The 20241-nt window shown below is 48.9% G+C and overlaps 1 protein-coding gene across 1 annotated transcript in view; it reads right to left on the bottom strand.

Annotated features, from left to right (window-relative positions):
* LOC144824883 (cytokine receptor common subunit beta-like) overlaps positions 1-19842 on the bottom strand; it is a 214533-nt gene extending 194691 nt beyond the window's left edge. Inside the window, exons 1-2 of the mRNA XM_078683862.1 lie at positions 19283-19842; positions 18730-18862 (exon numbers count right to left, since the gene is read on the bottom strand). Of these exons, the coding sequence (XP_078539988.1) occupies positions 18730-18862; positions 19283-19370 (221 nt within the window). The 5' untranslated portion in view covers positions 19371-19842. The remainder of the gene's footprint in view (positions 1-18729; positions 18863-19282) is intronic.
* Between the last annotated feature and the right edge of the window lie 399 nt (positions 19843-20241).

Here is a 20241-nt window from a genome sequence, read left to right as displayed (position 1 = left end):
GCAGCAGGACCCCCTCAAGATAGGATCCAGAGACACCTTTCATGGGGTCACAGCCCCTTTTTATACACACATATCCTTTGTCTCCTAGCACAGGGTGAAGGGAAAACCAGATGCAACTGGTTTTAGCGCACTTTGTTGTGCTCAGCCCCTCTCCCTATTCACAGGGCAGGCTAGGGACATCAGACGCACCGCAGGGGGCGGAGCCAGCATTGGGGAGGGAAGGCACAGCCCTATTGAGGTCCCAGGTGTAGCTCCTCCCTGCCATCAACATGCAGATCTCCCCACTCACCACCGGGCAGACCCATCCTGACTCCTGGAGCCAGGCACATCCAGCTCCAGCCAATCACAAGCCAGACAGTCAATTCACATTCACTGCACAGACATGCCAACTTCTAAAAGTGGCACTTCCACACCAGACACATTAAATCTGTGCACACCATCGTGCAGCATTTAATCTCAGGAGTACCCACATACCAAACTCGCCCCTGCAGTCCCCACACATCAGGAGCTACCATGGACACACACATTCCCCATGCATTCCTATGGGAGGGCAGGCCAATCTCACCACACACATTCAGACTGCGCACGCACTTTACACTGGGACACAGGATTAAAGTGCGCAGAAGCCAAAAACAACTAGTATCAGGTCACATTTAAAAGCAAAAGGTTTAGGGGTGACCCTGCCAAAAGGGCCAAGCCCAACAGACATACTCAGATGAGGTTGTTAACACGACCTAGGGTCAGACCAGTCCCTGCATCCAACATACTGTAAGGGATGGGCGGTGGGCTTTCCCTAAGTTCAAATCTTGCGCCCAAGCCGCTGCTTGTTGCCAACCCCCTGTGTGCATGGTCATGTATTGCCACCAGCCCTCTATAACCACCTAGCAACTTATTTGCTCAGCCTTAAGCACTTCACAGTAAAGGATGACAACAAAGTATTTATCTCCACTGCACCCATCCTTTGGGTGAACACAAGTAAAAAGACAATGATATCCATCAAACTTGCTTTATTTCTGAAATATCAGATTCCTTTTGCATCTTTTAAAAACTTACTGGCAAGCTTGTAAGAGTCCAACCAACGATTTAGCTTGTTGTAATAGTCGTCATTCACAAAGCCTATAGCTCGCTGTTTGAATCATTGGTGGATCTCGCTAGTAATTTCAACAATGCTGTGATTAAATATAATTATGCCGCTCACTGTTGGGAGATTGCCGTTTCAGGAGGACGTTTGTACTGAGACCGGGTCTTTGGAATCCCTCATTGTGCAGAGGGCAGAACCTGTGCCTGTGCTGTTCCCGCGCTGGACATTGTGGAGCCTGTACTTGCGGGACTGCGAGGACCAGCGTGCCTAGCGGCCCCTCATCTGCCGCAGCTGGTCCTCTTCCCGCCCCCGCACCCTTAATACCTTTCGCGGCCCCCGCTCCGCGGGAGCCGCTCACTGTTGGGAGATTGCCGTTTCAGGAGGACGTTTGTACTGAGACCGGGTCTTTGGAATCCCTCATCGTGCGGAGGGCAGAACCTGTGCCTGTGATGTTCCCGTGCTGGATATTGTGGAGCCTGTACTTGCGGGACTGCAAGGACCAGCGTGCCTAGCGGCCCCTCATCTGCCGCAGCTGGTCCTCTCCCCGCCTCCTGCACCCTTAATACCTTTCGCGGCCCCCGCTCCGCGGGAGCCGCTCACTGTTGGGAGATTGCCGTTTCAGGAGGACGTTTGTACTGAGACCGGGTCTATGGAATCCCTCATTGTGCGGAGGGCAGAACCTGTGCCTGTGCTGTTCCCGCGCTGGACATTGTGGAGCCTGTACTTGCGGGACTGCGAGGACCAGCGTGCCTAGCGGCCCCTCATCTGCCGCAGCTGGTGCTCTTCCCGCCTCCTCCTTCTACTTTAGCACCCCCGTTTCCGCGTTCGCGGAACACGCGCGGGATGTGCCCGGGTGATGCCCGGGCCAAGGGCAGGCCTGTTCTAGCCCGTTGTAGACCGTGTAAGACCGGACCGGGCCCCCCTCCAACTCCTCCTGCGATATGAACTGTGTATGAACTGTATGTATCCTCCACTTCCCTTTTAAATAGATTTTAATTATATTTTTAAACGTTTGGATTTGGGATTGTACATCGTGCTTACACCATGTTTACACGAGGAAGTAGGAGCAAAACTGCCGCAGGAGGTGTTCAGTTAATAGGCCCTTTAGATAACTTTATCATTAAGGCAAACTCTTTCATTGATCAAGGCATATCTGATCTAGAACGTAGAGTGTCCCAAGACCTAGCTCTGGCAAAAAGATCTTCTATGGGCCATTTTGCGACCGCTAGAACACCTGAGGAGGTTAGGAAGTCTGGCCCGATAGAAGTTCATGCTGATATTCACAGCCTACCAAATGTGGTGGACTTATCAGCATCCCAACTTCTATTCGACTCACAATTAAGTCTGGAACTGGAAAGGACCCCAGACTTGGCTGTGATTATTACACCAGAGGAAACTAGACAGCTGAGGGGAAGGAGGGAGGGCGCCGTACGAAAAAAAGGGAAAAACGAAAAATCACAAAGGTCAATGAGACACGTGAGTTACCCAAAAACCAGGGGGAGAAGCCATACCAGACAGAGAGTGCAGAACAATAGGCATACTGAGCCTCCAAACCCTGTGTCAATCGAGATCCTGGGACACGGAAGTATTGAGATATTGGCTAACACGGTAGGGGGAAGCAATGGTAATGAGGCTGACTGTCAACTTTTAATAAAAATTGGAGAGTTACTTAAATCCTATCTTTCCCCGATAGAAACCAGACTACTGCACGTTGAAAAGCAGTTAGTCGAACTGATTGCTCTCTCAAAAAATTCACGAAATCAGGGAGTACCAAAGACTGGGGGTAACAAACCAATCATCAATAAACCAGTAGGCCCACAAGTAAAAAAAACGGTTACTGCAGGCACAGTAACAGAAAAGAAAAGTGTCGAAAAGCCTAAGGAATTTACTCTGCAGACCAGGCAGGACAAAAATACACTCAAGGCCCCCGCTCTAAATCCTAATAGGGACTGGAACAGGGGAGCTTCTAATGGTAGACTAGCTGTTAACCTCCCCCCTGAGGCCAGCCCTTTCGTGGTGGTGTTGACTGGCGTTCCGGAGTCGGTGGACCCGTAGAGGAACCTAGCTGGTCATTAAAGAATAAGGTCCAACATTGGCTCAATATGAACCGACCGCTTCCACCCTATTGGTCGAGCAAGATCTTAATGGTACGCAGGGTTCCCTGGGTGGGGCACGGAAGGAAAACAATTCAGGGTGACTGTGTTGTGATTAATTTCGAGGATCCACGTACGGTGGATCATATTTGCTCATGGGGAACCCCAGTTAATAAGGAAGGTATAGAAACTAAACGAGACTCTTTTTTCTACCCGCCTAGGAATCGTATTGGCCCAGTCTATGAAGGGAACTGGCATAGGGTGGGCCATCGAGACCAGGGAGGAGACTGGGAGGAGTGGGAAGGTAATTTTATCAGAAATCCTTCCAGGGACATAGCCTATAGGGACAGTTGGAGAGGAATTCCGATGACAAATAGGTATAGCTGTCTGGAGATGGTTGACTGACCATCACCGACAAAGGGGTCCTCGATTGTTAGTCAGGAGCAAGTTGACTGTACCCCCTTAGTGGTCAGCCCCTCGACCAGCGATTCAAAATCACTAAAAGTTTTTTTTTGGAACATTGCGGGCCTTCTCCCCAAGGTTGAAGATGGAAGTGTCCTGAACTTTCTGCAGAATCATAATGTAATCTGCCTTCAGGAGACATGGTCTACCACCGAACTTCATCTGATAGGATATAAAACCTATTTCTCCTCAGCATTAGCAGGAATTATGGGCAGGCCCAAAGGAGGATTGACTATCTTAATAGCTAACACAATACAAGGACTGAAAGTAACTGTAGTGCAGCTGGATGTAAATTACCAGCTACTCTGCCTTTCCTTTAGCAACAAAGAGATTATCCTTCTGCTTAATTTTTATAATAATCTTTCGGAAGGACAGGTCGTAAAGGTCTTGCTTAACCTGCGAGATAAGCTCTCTCAGATGACACAGGATCTTGGAGATAGAGTTAGTGTAAGCATTGTATGGGGGGGATTTTAATCTGCATCCTTGCTCACGCAGTAGTAGTAACATCTGTGGGTTGGTGGATGAAACTGACGGCTCCATCGTCCATTTTGATCATTCTAGCAAGGGGTCGTACCTGAATGAAGTTCTCTCAGCATTAGGTCTCACGATAGCTAATAAAGTGGATCTGATTTCAGATCGGCTCGAACCAACATTCTTGGGGAGGGGCCATGAAACAACAGTCGACTATGTCCTACTATCGAACGTTTTGGCCAATAGGGTCATGAGATTTGATCTGCTAGTCAACACACTAAGCGATCATTCCGCCCTCAGCTTAGAACTTTATTTAACACACTCTCAGTCTTCCTCACAGACCATACTAAGTCAGAACAATTTGCATCTAGATAGGACCAATGGATACTCCCTAAGATGGGAGAAGGTAGACCCTGGGGAAACTACCGAAAAGGTGATAAGAGCAGCCTATCCATCTATTCTTAGATGCCTACACCTAGCAGCTTCAGGGGAGGAAGTTTTAAGTAATTTTGCGGACATTCTAGTAAAAATAAATGAATTACTGGCAGTAAAGATCCAAAGAGATCGACCCAGGAAAGTAGGGTGGTTTAATCATAGCTGTACGGCAGCTCACACAAAACTAAAACTAGCATTGAATAAAACCAACAGAGACCAACAGGCAATTAGTAAGCTTAGAAAAGATTATAATATTGCACGCAAGAAGAGGAAGGGTGAATTAAAACAAGCCCTTTGGGACCAACTTCATAAAAGCTCCATAGATAAAAACAGTGAGGCTTTCTGGAAAGTGGTAAAATTCCCCTTTCTAGTAGATGAAAAAAATCTCCCTAGAATAGAAGTAGCTATCGAGGAATCAGTTTGGGTGGCTCATTTCTCTAAAATATTTCAGAAAGACTCTTCATTAACAGGGATCGATGTAGCTCCAACCATTAGCCCCCTGCGGTTTCATACCCTATCCCGCTAGAATTTGACATCTCCGAGGTGCTTCAGGCTCTAAATGCTAGTAAAAACGGGAAAGCCCCGGGACCTGATGGGGTCCCTGTAGATCTATTTAAATATAATACGGATCTGTGGGCCCCGATGCTGACTAGGGTGTTTAAGGCAGTAATGGAGAAGGACCTTTTGGATTCTTGGACCAAATCCATCATGGTTCCTATATTTAAAAAAGGAGACCGGCAGGAGGTATCCTGCTATCGCCCGATCTCACTGCTGGATTCGCTGGGCAAGGTAGTGGGTAGAGTTGTGCTTGAGCATCTCCAGCAGTGGGCCGACGATGGTGGGGTCCTGTCGGACCTTCAATTCGGATTTCGGGAGGGCTTTGGCACAACAGAACAAGCCCTGAATCTATCAATGTTGCTGAGTAAATATGTCCACGCAAAGCAGGGCAAGTTATACATGGTGTATGTTGATTTATCCTCTGCTTTTGATTGTGTCTGTCATGTAAAGCTCTGGTCTGTTCTGTCACAAATGGGTGTTGATGCTCCTCTTGTAGATTTTTTAAGAGAGTTATACTCGAGAGCCTCTGCGAGAGTGCGATTTGGTGTAAAAGGCGAATTATCCACGTCGTTTGGAGTAGAGCATGGAGTCTGTCAAGGTTGTGTCCTGGCCCCCTTTCTGTTTTCACTGTATACAAATGGTCTGGAGGTGGCAATGTTGAGGGGGGCCAGGATCTACCGCAAGTAAGGAAACGCCCGATTCCCGCTCTGCTCTATGCGGACGACGCCGTGATAGTGGCCCGCACCCCACGTGAACTACAGAAGGCTCTGGACAGATATGCAGACTTCATGGGGAGCCTAGATTTACATATAAACATAAAAAAGACTTACGTAATGGTAGCAGGCACAAGGAAAAAAGGGGCTAAAGACATATTCCTTAGCAAACAAAAACTCGAAACTACGGCCCAGTATCCCTATTTAGGCATCATAATTGATGATAAATTGAACTGGAAAGCCGCAGTTGAGGCAAGAAAACATCTTTTTATGAGAGCTATTATAGCTCTCATAAACTTTTCTCAAAAGCTGGGCAAAAGGTCTCCGATAGAACTGTTAAAATTTTATAACGCTAAATGTCAGGCAATAGCCCTGTATGGGGCGGGTGTGTGAGGGCATGCCAACACCAGTCCCTTGCAAGTGGCAGAGAACTCATTTTTGAGATTCCTACTAGCGGCACCTAAATCTGTCTCCACGTTCGCATGCCATATGGAACTGGGGATCCCGTACTTGGTGGACCTGATAAGAATCCAACCACTTTTACTTTGGCGACGAATTTGGTTATCGGAAAAAAACTCACTAACTAAGCAAATCATGGCAGACTGTATGTCCTTGGACCACTCGCTGAAAAATAGCTGGCTTTCGTATGTGAGAAAGTTTTTGATTGACTTAGGCCTAGGGACATATTACACTACTCCTGAGATGATCCGTGTAATATCGAGGAAGGATTTGAAAGTAAGGGCACTGGGCCATTTAGAAGCATTAAGAATTACTAATGAAGCAACGAAAGCCTCTGTGCAACATTCAATTGCGGTCCAGACCACCTTGTCAATTCAGCCATATCTAACACACGATATCAAGGTATTTGAACGACTTCTTTTGACAAGATTTAGGCTAAACATCTTTCATCGATTAGTTGCTTTCCCAGTGAAAAATATCCAAAAATCCAATTCTGATACCCTGCCCTTGCGATGAAATGTCAGAGCAGACAACTATACATACTGTCCTGTTCTTTAAGTTTTATCACGGCCATCGTAAGCTATGGTTGATACCCTTGCTGAAATTGTGGGGTATCAGACGATGCCGCCCAGCCATGTTGCGATTACAGTTTTTATATTCTGAATGTACTTTTAACCTCATCGTCAATTTTCTGAAATGTATTTTTAAACATAGAACAAACTTATGATTAGTTTGTTGTTTGTGTAATGGTTGAATTTTAGAATCCCTATGTATTAGATAGCACAGTTTAGGGACCCCCAATGATATAATGGATAACTGTGTTAAAAATGAATTGAAATGAACTTTTTTTAATGGTGTGTAAATATGTTTTGTATCTGTGATGCTGCTTTTAAGGTTTTCTGTTTTGTAAAACCGAATAAAGAAATGTATTATTATTATTATTATTATTATAGATATAATATATCATGTCATGATTGAAGTAAAAGTGAGGTCATACGCTGTGCATAGTGGTGAGAAAGGTATAGTTAGTACACTAAACTATAACTGGCATATTTCAGTGTTTATTTTTAATGTTAGCTCATGTCTTATTCCAACACCTAACTATACCCTCACTTTAACTGTTGCGTTTTTTTCAGCAAGCTTTTTCAGGTGCAGGAGAGAGTGATTTTTAGTGTTTAGGGATGGGAGGTGTTGAGTGGTAGAAAGAGGTTTTATGGTTCAGGGATGAGTAAATTATTAGGGTTAGTGAGGAGATTGTAGAGTGCATGGTTGGGTAGTAAGAGGTTGTTATGGTTCAGGGATAGGTAGTATATAGTGGTGTTTTGGGGGGTTTGTGGATGGGTAGTATACCGGGGTAGTAAGGGGTTTTTAGATTTGAGGAATAGGTACTGTAAAGGGGGAGTAAGAGTTTTTAGGGTTTAGAGTAAGAGTTTTTAGGGTTTCAGAATGGGTAGTGTTGAGGGGCAGTAGGGATATTTTAGAGTTTAGGTATATGGAGTAGTTATCAAGGGTAGTTGGATTCTTTAATACATGTACACACACGTTTGTGTATGTGTAGATGTATGATATTTTATGTAATGCACTGTAATGTAATGTGTGGTTGTAGTTTGCATGTTAATGGTAAATATCATGGTGGCGAATAAGAAGAATGTGGAGTAAGTGTAGTCATTGCTGTGCATTCCTGGTAATTGTGATGCTTGATGTTTGAGTATGGTGCGTAGCCTATGTTCCTTTCGGGATCCACTTGTCAGCCTTGTGCGTCTGCAGGATAGTGGGTCAGGCCTGATTTTTGTTTTTGTTTAAAAAAAAATTATTAGGGATTTACAATACAGCTTATCATTTGAAACTTCAGCAGTAGTGCATTTAAACAAACATTTTCGAGTGGAGGTGACGTTCCGCTTCTCTGCCACTAAACCTTGACTTTCCTGGTTCCAACGTACTATGGTTGGTTAACCTCGGACAGTTTAGGCTGCTGAACATTCAGCAACTGAGTATTTTACACAACAATTTGCAGCTGATATTTGGTGTTGAGGACATATAATACATGTTGTATAGGTCTCTACTCGTATAGGAGCAGGGGCAGAATGTTTTGTATTGACTGAGTGACTGCCGCCAGACCCACTAGTACATCGCAGATCCTTAATAAATTAATAGTCTTATACCTCGTACAGGACCATACAGTTGTCCCTTTGGCCAGCTGATATCTTACCCAGTTGGTGCTTTATGCGGACACTTTGATGTTCTGACCGCTATAAACTTGGATCGTGTGGGGATATCATTATATGTACCGCGCCAGGACAGTCCCGACTAGCAGAGCGCGTTAAAAATCAATATATAACATATATAACATAACATAACATATGACATTGGGAATTTGTTTTGGGAATACGCAGCGGTACTCGGACTGACCGGGTTCTATACGTACAGAAGTTTTTTTGATAATGTTACCGTTCTAGCTGACATTGGGACACCCATTACCAGTGCTCATGCCTTGAGAAAGTCTTAGAGAAAGACGAAACACGTGTCGGAAAACCGTGTGCTGGAAGCTTTTTTACATTTTCCATATACAAATAAAGGATTAATGATACAACAAGAAGATTGACCTACCTGGATCTTCATTCTCTGAATTAATGTTTTTGACTTGTCTTCATTGTCTAGTAGAGGGTATACTGATCCCCGAGGAAGCGATAACTAAAGCTAAGACTAAATAGGAATCTAACGGTGCGCTTCGAACAGCCCCAATCTTGTTTATGTATCATGTACAGTTACAAGGTTTACGATGTCATCATAGGTCTAGCACATTGGGTGGGTTATCTAACTATAGGTCAGGTGTCATCTCCTGGCTAGTCTCGCCTTATGTTGGTATAGTCTGTTGTGTCTGGTTTGGTGAGTAGCTTGGGGCGGATGTTGGTATGTTGCCCTCTCCTCTATCCTTGTATGTTGTCCCCTTTATGATACTTGAAGTCTTCTCTGTCGGATATGGTCGGTATCGGAACTGCAGAGGGGGAGAACAAAACTGTGAACTGTGGGAGGGACACTGGGTGGGGGGGGGGATGCGCGAAGTGAACCTGGTGTGCAGCTGTGTTATCTTATGATATGACCGGTTACAATTTAGCTGGTCTGTGCTGGGAAACATCTTTTACCACGAAGGCATTACCACTACTAACGTTTACCACGTGACACTTACCACGCAGGGTGCCTTCCACGCAGGGTGCCTTCCACGACGTCTTTACCACGGGCTGGGGGGGAGACGTGGTATTCCTTCGAGTCGTTCTGCGTGGGCTTGGGGGGCAGAGGGGGGCTGGGGGGGGTCTCCCCCCCCCAAAAATAACAAGCGGGGGGCAGAGGGGGGCTGGGGGGGTCTCCCCCCCCCAAAATAACAAGCAGTTTACTTTAAAAAAAATACGAACATAATTTTAAAAGAAAAAAGAAAGAGCCTCCCCCAAAGACGTGCCGTGTACGTCAAAAAAGCAGTCCTTTTTTTATTTTGGTATACGTGTTTTGACGCTTGTTTCAATGGAGGATGGAAGTAAGGGCTCGTAGAGAAAGACGTGCAGGTAAGACGTTTCTAGGCGTAGTAAAATCCTACGTTGTAAATACCAGCGTGGTAAAGCCACTTGCGATGTAAAATTCGCGTGGTAAAGCCATGCGTGGTAATTGAAATCGTGGTATAATCATATATTCGTCTGTGCTATGGATTAAGTGGGGGGGGAACTCGGTCAAAGGAGTAGGCGAGAACCCGTCAGGTACGCTCCGAGTGTGCCATCTGTCTTGTGTGTCTTTACGTTACACAGTGGTGGTTGGTATTTGCCTTACGGGATACAGGAGCGGAGTTTGGGGTGGGGGCTGCGAGGCTTCAGGCCTTTCTCCCCCCGCTGTCTCCTGTGTGAATTGGAATAACAACTGCACCCATTCCATGGATACAGGATGTTTGCATGTTCCCTTCACTTCCTCTTCCCTTAGAGTCTCTTCTTCCGCTGCCCCCCGTTTTTTCATCGCCCCCACCCAAGCTGCTCCCGGGGGTCCTGCTGGGGCTCGCCAGTGCATGGCTATGCCTCTCTTTGCGAGGAGAATAGCTAGGGATGTGAAGCGCCATTGTAGTTTTTCGGATTTTTCTTGCGGAGTGGGTCAGGCCTGATGATGCATTAAGCCCGTTGTAAGCAGCTGCCTTATACACTTATCGCACATGGCACAAGAAATCGACAAATTTCTATAAATTATGTAAAATGTCAGTTATGCCATGCATCATTTTACCCGGCACTCTGAAAAACCTTGTACTGGGGCCCCTCTAACTAAAGCTAAGTTCCAGCTTGGACAGAGGAGAGTCTTTTGGGTGTTAGGGGACTGGTGATTAGAAGATGACCAGGGCATAAGTAAGCAGTGCAGTTGAGAACAGAGAGGCAAAGGTGGGGGGAGGGGGGCAGGGACAAGACTAGCGGTAAATGGAAGTGAAACAAGCATTGGAAATGCAATAGGTCTCGCATTAGAAAAGTTGGAGTTATTGGTCTTGTAAATGACATATTTTATTTATTTGTTGGTTTTTAAAATTGCTAAATTGATGGCTTTGTCATTTACAATGCCAATAGTTATAACTTTCGCGAATGTGACACCTATAGCATTTGGAATGCAACATGTTTTGTATTTACGTGACTTAGATTGCAGCTCTGGTCGTTAGGCCACATCTCTAGAGAGCAGGAGAGTGCAGCAGGGGAGAGAAGCACAGCAATGCAATAGGTCTCGCATTAGGAAAGTTTGAGCTATTGGTATTGTAAAGGACACATTTTTTATTTATGTGCTTGTTTTGAAAATAGCGAAATTAATAGCTTTGTTATTTACAATGCCAATAGTTTTATCTTTCGCAAATGTGACACCTATTGTAACACAATATGTGTTGTGAGGGTGAGTGAGGGTGAGGGTGAGGGTGAGGGGTTGAGGGTGAGGGGTTGAGGGTGAGTGAGGGTGAGGGGTTGAGGGTGAGTGAGGGTGAGGGTGAGGGGTTGAGGGTGAGTGAGGGTGAGGGTGAGTGAGGGTGAGGGGTTGAGGGTGAGTGAGGGTGAGGGTGAGTGAGGGTGAGGGGTTGAGGGTGAGTGAGGGTGAGGGGTTGAGGGTGAGTGAGGGTGAGGGTGAGGGTGAGTGAGGGTGAGGGTAAGGGGTTGAGGGGGAGTGAGGGTGAGGGTGAGGGTGAGTGTGAGGGTGAGGGGTTGAGGGTGAGTGAGGGTGAGGGTGAGTGAGGGTGAGGGTGAGTGAGGGTGAGTGAGAGTGAGGGTGAGTGAGGGTTGAGGGTGAGGGGTTGAGGGTGAGTGAGGGTGAGGGTGAGGGGTTGAGGGTGAGTGAGGGTGAGGGGTTGAGGTTGAGTGAGGGTGAGGGTGAGTGAGGGTGAAGGTGAGTGAGGGTGAGGGTGAGTGAGGGTGAGGGTGAGTGAGGGTGAGTGAGGGTGAGGGTGAGTGAGGGTGAGTGAGGGTGAGGGTGAGTGAGGGTGAGGGTGAGTGAGGGTGAGGGTGAGTGAGGGTGAGTGAGGGTGAGTGAGGGTGAGTGAGGGTGAGGGTGAGTGAGGGTGAGGGTGAGTGAGGGTGAGGGTGAGGGGTTGAGGGTGAGTGAGGGTGAGGGGTTGAGGGTGAGTGAGGGTGAGGGTGAGTGAGGTTGAGGGTGAGTGAGGGAGAGGGGTTGAGGGTGAGTGAGGGTGAGGGTGAGTGAGGGTGAGGGGTTGAGGGTGAGGGGTTGAGGGTGAGTGAGGGTGAGGGTGGGTGAGGGTGAGGGTGAGGGGTTGAGGGTGAGTGAGGGTGAGGGGTTGAGGGTGAGTGAGGGTGAGGGTGAGTGAGGGTGAGGGTGAGGGGTTGAGGGTGAGTGAGGGTGAGGGGTTGAGGGTGAGTGAGGGTGAGGGTGAGTGAGGGTGAGGGGTTGAGGGTGAGTGAGGGTGAGTGAGGGTGAGTGAGGGTGAGGGTGAGGGGTTGAGGGTGAGTGAGGGTGAGTGAGAGTGAGGGTGAGTGAGGGGTTGAGGGTGAGTGAGGGTGAGGGTGAGGGGTTGAGGGTGAGTGAGGGTGAGGGGTTGAGGGTGAGTGAGGGTGAGGGTGAGGGTGGGTGAGGGTGAGTGAGGGTGAGGGGTTGAGGGTGAGTGAGGGTGAGTGAGGGTGAGGGGTTGAGGGTGAGTGAGGGTGAGTGAGGTGAGGGTGAGTGAGGGTGAGTGAGGGTGAGGGTGAGTGAGGGTGAGGGTGAGTGAGGGTGAGTGAGGGTGAGGGTGAGTGAGGGTGAGTGAGGGTGAGTGAGGGTGAGTGAGGGTGAGGGTGAGGGTGAGTGAGGGTGAGGGTGAGTGAGGGTGGGTGAGGGTGAGGGGTTGAGGGTGAGTGAGGGTGAGGGGTTGAGGGTGAGTGAGGGTGAGGGTGAGTGAGGGTGAGGGGTTGAGGGTGAGTGAGGGTGAGGGTGAGGGTGAGTGAGGGTGGGGGGTTGAGGGTGAGTGAGGGTGAGGGTGAGTGAGGGTGAGGGTGAGTGAGGGTGAGGGGTTGAGGGTGTGTGAGTGAGAGTGAGGGTGAGTGAGGGGTTGAGGGTGAGGGGTTGAGGGTGAGTGAGGGTGAGGGGTTGAGGGTGAGTGAGGGTGAGGAGTTGAGGGTGAGTGAGGGTGAGGGTGATTGAGGGTGAGGGTGAGGGGTTTGAGGGTGAGTGAGGGTGAGGGTGAGGGTGAGTGAGGGTGAGTGAGGGTGAGGGTGAGGGTGAGTGAGGGTGAGGGTGAGTGAGGGTGAGGGTGAGTGAGGGTGAGTGAGGTTGAGGGTGAGTGAGGGTGAGAGGGTGAGGGGTTGAGGGTGAGTGAGGGTGAGGGGTTGAGGGTGAGTGAGGGTGAGGGTGAGGGTGAGTGAGGGTGAGGGGTTGAGGGTGAGGGGTTGAGGGTGAGTGAGGGTGAGGGGGTGAGGGTGAGTGAGGGTGAGGGGTTGAGGGTGAGTGAGGGTGAGGGTGAGGGGTTGAGGGTGAGTGAGGGTGAGGGGTTGAGGGTGAGTGAGGGTGAGGGTGAGTGAGGGTGAGGGTGAGGGGTTGAGGGTGAGTGAGGGTGAGTGAGGGTGAGTGAGGGGTTGAGGGTGAGGGGTTGAGGGTGAGTGAGGGTGAGGGTGAGGGGTTGAGGGTGAGTGAGGGGTTGAGGGTGAGTGTGAGGGTGAGGGTGAGGTTGAGGGTGAGTGAGGGTAAGGTGTTGAGGGTGAGAGGGTGAGGGTAAGTGAGGGTGAGGGTGAGTGAGGGTGAGGGTGAGTGAGGGTGAGGGTGAGTGAGGGTGAGGGTGAGTGAGGGTGAGTGAGGGTGAGTGAGGGTGAGTGAGGGTGAGGGGTTGAGGATGAGAGAGGGTGAGGGGTTAAGGGTGAGTGAGGGTGAGGGGTTGAGGGTGAGTGAGGGTGAGGGTGAGTGAGGGTGAGGGTGAGGGGTTGAGGGTGAGTGAGGGTGAGGGTGAGTGAGGGTGAGGGGTTGAGGGTGAGTGAGGGTGAGGGGTTGAGGGTGAGTGAGGGTGAGTGAGAGTGAGGGTGAGTGAGGGGTTGAGGGTGAGGGGTTGAGGGTGAGTGAGGGTGAGGGGTTGAGGGTGAGTGAGGGTGAGGGTGAGGGGTTGAGGGTGAGTGAGGGTGAGGGGTTGAGGGTGAGTGAGGGTGAGGGTGAGGGGTTGAGGGTGAGTGAGGGGTTGATGGTGAGTGAGGGTGAGGGTGAGGGTGAGTGAGGGTGAGGGTGAGTGAGGGTGAGGGTGAGTGAGGGTGAGGGTGAGTGAGGGTGAGGGTGAGTGAGGGTGAGGGTGAGTGAGGGTGAGTGAGGGTGAGGGTGAGGGGTTGAGGGTGAGTGAGGGTGAGGGGTTGAGGGTGAGTGAGGGTGAGGGGTTGAGGGTGAGTGAGGGTGAGGGTGAGGGTGAGTGAGGGTGAGGGGTTGAGGGTGAGTGAGGGTGAGGGTGGGTGAGGGTGAGGGTGAGTGAGGGGTGAGGGTGAGTGAGGGTGAGTGAGGTTGAGGGTGAGTGAGGGTGAGAGGGTGAGGGGTTGAGGGTGAGTGAGGGTGAGGGGTTGAGGGTGAGTGAGGGTGAGGGTGAGGGTGAGTGAGGGTGAGGGGTTGAGGGTGAGGGGTTGAGGGTGAGTGAGGGTGAGGGGGTGAGGGTGAGTGAGGGTGAGGGGTTGAGGGTGAGTGAGGGTGAGGGTGAGGGGTTGAGGGTGAGTGAGGGTGAGGGGTTGAGGGTGAGTGAGGGTGAGGGTGAGTGAGGGTGAGGGTGAGGGGTTGAGGGTGAGTGAGGGTGAGTGAGGGTGAGTGAGGGGTTGAGGGTTAGGGGTTGAGGGTGAGTGAGGGTGAGGGTGAGGGGTTGAGGGTGAGTGAGGGTGAGGGGTTGAGGGTGAGTGAGGGTGAGGGTGAGGGTGAGGTTGAGGGTGAGTGAGGGTAAGGTGTTGAGGGTGAGAGGGTGAGGGTGAGTGAGGGTGAGGGTGAGTGAGGGCGAGGGTGAGTGAGGGTGAGGGTGAGTGAGGGTGAGTGAGGGTGAGTGAGGGTGAGGGGTTGAGGATGAGAGAGGGTGAGGGGTTAAGGGTGAGTGAGGGTGAGGGGTTGAGGGTGAGTGAGGGTGAGGGTGAGTGAGGGTGAGGGTGAGGGGTTGAGGGTGAGTGAGGGTGAGGGTGAGGGGTTGAGGGTGAGTGAGGGTGAGGGGTTGAGGGTGAGTGAGGGTGAGTGAGAGTGAGGGTGAGTGAGGGGTTGAGGGTGAGGGGTTGAGGGTGAGTGAGGGTGAGGGGTTGAGGGTGAGTGAGGGTGAGGGTGAGGGGTTGAGGGTGAGTGAGGGTGAGGGGTTGAGGGTGAGTGAGGGTGAGGGTGAGGGGTTGAGGGTGAGTGAGGGGTTGATGGTGAGTGAGGGTGAGGGTGAGGGTGAGTGAGGGTGAGGGTGAGTGAGGGTGAGGGTGAGTGAGGGTGAGGGTGAGTGAGGGTGAGGGTGAGTGAGGGTGAGTGAGGGTGAGGGTGAGGGGTTGAGGGTGAGTGAGGGTGAGGGGTTGAGGGTGAGTGAGGGTGAGGGGTTGAGGGTGAGTGAGGGTGAGGGTGAGGGTGAGTGAGGGTGAGGGGTTGAGGGTGAGTGAGGGTGAGGGTGAGTGAGGGTGGGTGAGGGTGAGGGGTTGAGGGTGAGTGAGGGTGAGTGAGAGTGAGGGTGAGTGAGGGGTTGAGGGGTTGAGGGTGAGTGAGGGTGAGGGTGAGGGGTTGAGGGTGAGGGGTTGAGGGTGAGTGAGGGTGAGGTTGAGGGTGAGTGAGGGTGAGGGTGAAGGTGAGTGAGGGTGAGGGTGAGTGAGGGTGAGGGTGAGTGAGGGTGAGTGAGGGTGGGGTGAGGGTGAGTGAGGGTGAGTGAGGGTGGGTGAGGGTGAGTGAGGGTGAGGGTGAGTGAGGGTGAGGGTGAGGGTGAGGGTGAGTGAGGGTGAGGGTGAGGGTGAGGGTGAGTGAGGGTGAGGGGTTAAGGGTGAGTGAGGGTGAGTGAGGGTGAGGGTGAGTGAGGGTGAGGGGTTGAGGGTGAGTGAGGGTGAGGGGTTGAGGGTGAGTGAGGGTGAGGGTGAGGGTGAGTGAGGATGAGGGGTTTAGGGTGAGGGGTTGAGGGTGAGTGAGGGTGAGGGTGAGTGAGGGTGAGGGTGAGGGGTTGAGGGTGAGTGAGGGTGAGGGGTTGAGGGTGGGTGAGGGTGAGGGTGAGGGTGAGGGTACATGCTTTTCACTTTCTTCAAAGGTTGTCCGTGCATCAAGGGTAGTTGACTGAACTATAAGTATAATAATTGTACGTACTCTTCGGTGGCATTGAGCTCACACCCTCGAATGGTCTTCGGTAGTATTGTTTCCTGTAGAATTCTATTTCCTGCTTATAAAGCGCATGTCTCGATCAGTATCAGCAAAGTGGTATGTGCATGTGAAAGTCGGAGAGTTGGAGGCGGTTAAGGAAATGCAGAACATTCTGCAAAAGTAATGGGAAACCATTTTTATCTTGAAACTGTTTTTAACCGACAGTCTTTTATTCCTAATCATAGATGAGTGGGAGTAATACAGGGACTGGAGCAGCAGCGCCTCAGTTTGGATTGGTGTGGCAGGCAGGAGAAAGTCAGGAGAGGGAGGAGAGGGAGGAGGGGGAACTGCTTGCGAAATGAAATTAAAAGCGGCCGGCCGGGAAATGCTCTCGGTAGCATTCGTTTGAAGTGTGAAGCAGGGGGCGGGAGCAGCCTTTGATGTGCGGATAATTAGGGGAGGAGCAGCCAGGAGATCCAAGCTGGGGAACAGATGGCTGGCGATTTGATGCTGTGCACGCGCATTTTATTGACCTAAAAGCCACGGGCACAGCACCAAATCGCCGCAGTTAGGTAAGCTTTGTTTAAAGCCCTATAGTCTCGCTTCCGCATTGATAGGTCACGAGACCTAAAAATTAGCAAAGGGGAGAGAAGGAGTGCTCCAAGTAAGATGTATACGGAACGAGACACGTACGGGGTATTGATGCAGGTGATGGGGGAAGGAAGAGACATGGGTAAGGGAAAAGCTGAAGGCTAAAATAATAATTTTAAACAATAAAAGAACCCCATCCTAAATCCTACGTAATGGTGCTTGTAGGAGTTCCTACTAAATATTTTTACTCTTGGCTCCTAATAAGTCTGTGAAAGCCATGTGTCCAACAAGGTAACATTAGATAGAGTTCATCTAAATAGAATTATTTGACATTGTCAGGCGTATACTGGAACTTTATCATGAGTCAAGCCACTTTGTATCAACATTGGACATAACTTGTCTAGGTAGAGCCAGGAGAATGAAGGTGTCATTCTCAGGCGTGGTTTTGTGAGGAGAGTAAATGGATCTGAACCTTAGAAAACAAACTAAAAACCACCTAGACACTACTGCACTGTTCTTGATAGAAGCCAGTCTGGTGGCTTAGTGGAATAATGCGCCCACTGTAGGCACCTCTGTTTGACTGCATGGTCACAGGTTCAAATCCCGGTGTGTCCCCTCAGCCTTTCATGCTTCTGAGGTCAATAAAATGAGTACCATTAAGTTGGATAACGATAAACATCTGTTATTCTGCGCCAAGGTTCACTTTGTGGTGAACGTGTGCTTTACAAATACACATGTTATGTTTGGTGGGGTAGATGGCCAACCTGAAGAGACAGGAAGACAGATTTCCCAAAATCACTATTGCCTCTCCAGAAGGCAAAGGCCATAGACTGGGAACGTAATAATCTAATATAGAATTGAAGCTATCTTAAGAAAACCACTCTCATCCAAATCATGCACTGTGTTTTGTTAATGCTGTGGGAAGCACTGGAGTGTGCCTTCAAGCGGTATGCAATATTCGACTAATTTGCTTTCACTGAATTACGCAAAGTTGCGTGAAAAGTATATGAAATTTGTGTAAAAATATCAAATACAAATCCTTCATTTGGTGCTATATTTTAGCACGAAATGCATCTTCTCGTCAATTTTTAACACAAAGTTTGTATTTTGCTCTAAAAATATAGTGTGGAAAACACAAGTACTGTAAAACATAGCGCTTGCGGTCTGGTTGCCAGCATTGTTTCTGCGCAATAATTTTGCAGCAAACAGCAGTGTAATTACACAACATGGTGTTTTGGTGTCATTTTGGAAATTTTGTATAACAAGCATAATGCAAAACTCCAAAAATTACAAGAATTTTAGAGCCCTAATTTGAATTTTGCCTAAGCCTTGTGCCACCCCGTCCTCCCTTTCTTGGGTGAATCATCTGTGGTTTCCTTAAAGCACCCCAAAGACCATTCTGAATCAATCCCATCCTACCAGACCACAAGGAGAAAGAAGGGGATGTCCTGGTAGATTTGTTGGTTGCAGTGAGTGGGCCAGCAGTAAAACTATCAATATCGTACCAGAATAGCGAGTTTTACATCCCGTTGCACAAAAATATTGCATCCAGAATATCAACTTTCAAAATATAACTAAGGTATGTATACATAAGAATAAATTTACTTTTTTTAACTCCATTTATATGTCATTCGACAGCATCTGCAAGGTATGTAGATGGGGTGTTAAGTGTAGTAAACCTATAGTTACATATAGATAGGTTCTAACACAACATTTTGGTTGTCGATATTCTGGTTGTTATATTTTTGTACCACACTATTTTGGTGCTCCATATTCTGACATACAACCTAGAAATTCTGGGTTGTCTGTATCACAACACACAAAGACTTTTAAAAGTCCTGCACCAATCTCACACAGTGTCTGAGGCGAATTCAGAGGGATCAGTACGCCCTGCCTTCACCTCTAGATAAAACCGTAGAACAGATTCACAAGTGTCCTGGTGTTTGGGTACTCTTCGGATGGAGGTGGCAGGAGTAGGGGTGCTAGTCAGCACTGAAGACCTACATATTTTCTTAAATTCTTCACCCTGGACTCTAAATACATACACAAACATTCCAGCGCCAAGAGCCGACTTTCATAAAGTGCGCTATGTACATGCAATCCATCAGGTCACAGGTGTTTGACTTACATGTTCAGATTCTGCCAGGAGTAGAGACGAAGCTTCACAAACTGGCGGGCAGCCACGCTCTCCTTCCACCTGCACGTTGTCTGATTTCGGTAGTTATTGTAGCATTGCAAGGTGTCCAGCGGTGATGACCGCCCTGTAAGAGTGCACAATACACAGAGATGGGAGATCATGGTAAGCTGGTGAGGAAACTAAATGGATTTGTGTGTGAGCTGCTGACTTGTGCATGTGAGTATGTGCTTGTGCATGCATGTGTTCCTCAGGTCAAGAACAGATTCCCGGGTGGACCAAATTCCAAAATTGAAAACAGTTGATGAAAAGATTGCTATTGAATTGCAGTGTTAGTAACACTATTTTTTCGCCGTTCTGGTAAGCCACTGGTAGGGTAGCAAACCCTGTAAATGGCGTATCTTATTACTGCTTTAGTAAGTAGGAATTGGGTAAGTAGAGAGGTTTAAATGAAGAATGGAGATAGAATTGAGATGCTGTCAAAGTACATGTAAAAGGTGTACAGGAAACTGAGGGGCAAAATGAGAGTTGCTGGGGAAAGACCTACCTTGATGATCATGTTTTCCATTGGCAAAGCCAAGCAGCAGGAAAAGTGTTATCCAATGGCTAGAGTGCCTCCTCATGCTGAGCATCATGGTCTGCCTTGCCTTGATGCCCACTGGGCGCCACACGTCCTGTTGTCACTGCGGACTGCCCTGCTGGCAAAGAAGAGATGAGAAAAGGACCTTGGGGGGAGATGAGGGCCCTTGGACGTGGTTGTTCATCAGACCTCGCCACACAGCCAAACCATGGCAGCAGAAAAGTAGTGTTCTGCTCTGCGTCACTAGTGTGTGTGTCTATATCTACGCCTTGCAGTCGCTGAGGGTGGATATGCCTGGCTCCAGTCGTCCTCTCTGGATGATGTGTCAGTCTGTGTAAAGCCTCTTGCCGTCTCTTCTCCTCCTGTGGTGTGTCTTTGTCTCATACTCTTCCTCTCTGGGGCAATCCGTTTCTCACTTACTGCCTGTCTACGTATGTGAATGTTGGAGAGCGTGCGTGGGTCGCTGGTTGAGTTGTTGCTGTACAGCTGCTTTTTGCTCTCTCTTGCGCACTCTCGCATTCTGAAAGGGTGTGCTGCTTTCCACTTCCTTTCCCCACAAAGGAGCTGATTCACTTCCACAAAAATGTTCCAGCTACTTGTATCGCTTTTCTTAGTATTAACTCACTGATGAAATAGTTACGAGGAGAAGACGCGTTTATCAGTCAGTTGCACTTCTCTGTTTTAGTGGTTTTGTTTATGTCGGTGTCTATTGGGTTCTGAGCGTCCGTACAGTTTGCTGTATTGTGCCCACTTTAGTAGGTAATTGTCTGTCATTGTATTCGTGAGTCTGTGTGTTTCTGTGTATTTAATTAGTGGTTGTGTACATGTGTCCATGAGCATCCTTTTCTGTCTGTGCATTTATGTCTCTAAGCTCACTTAACACTGTTGTATGTTTTATGCCAACTTGGGTGGTTTAAGTTTCTGCA

Source organism: Lissotriton helveticus, chromosome 1_1, assembly GCF_964261635.1.
Source record: "Lissotriton helveticus chromosome 1_1, aLisHel1.1, whole genome shotgun sequence".
Taxonomy (NCBI): Eukaryota; Metazoa; Chordata; class Amphibia; order Caudata; family Salamandridae; genus Lissotriton; species Lissotriton helveticus.
The sequence above is the reverse complement of the archived record's forward strand: the minus strand, read 5'-3'. Positions and strand labels throughout refer to the sequence as shown.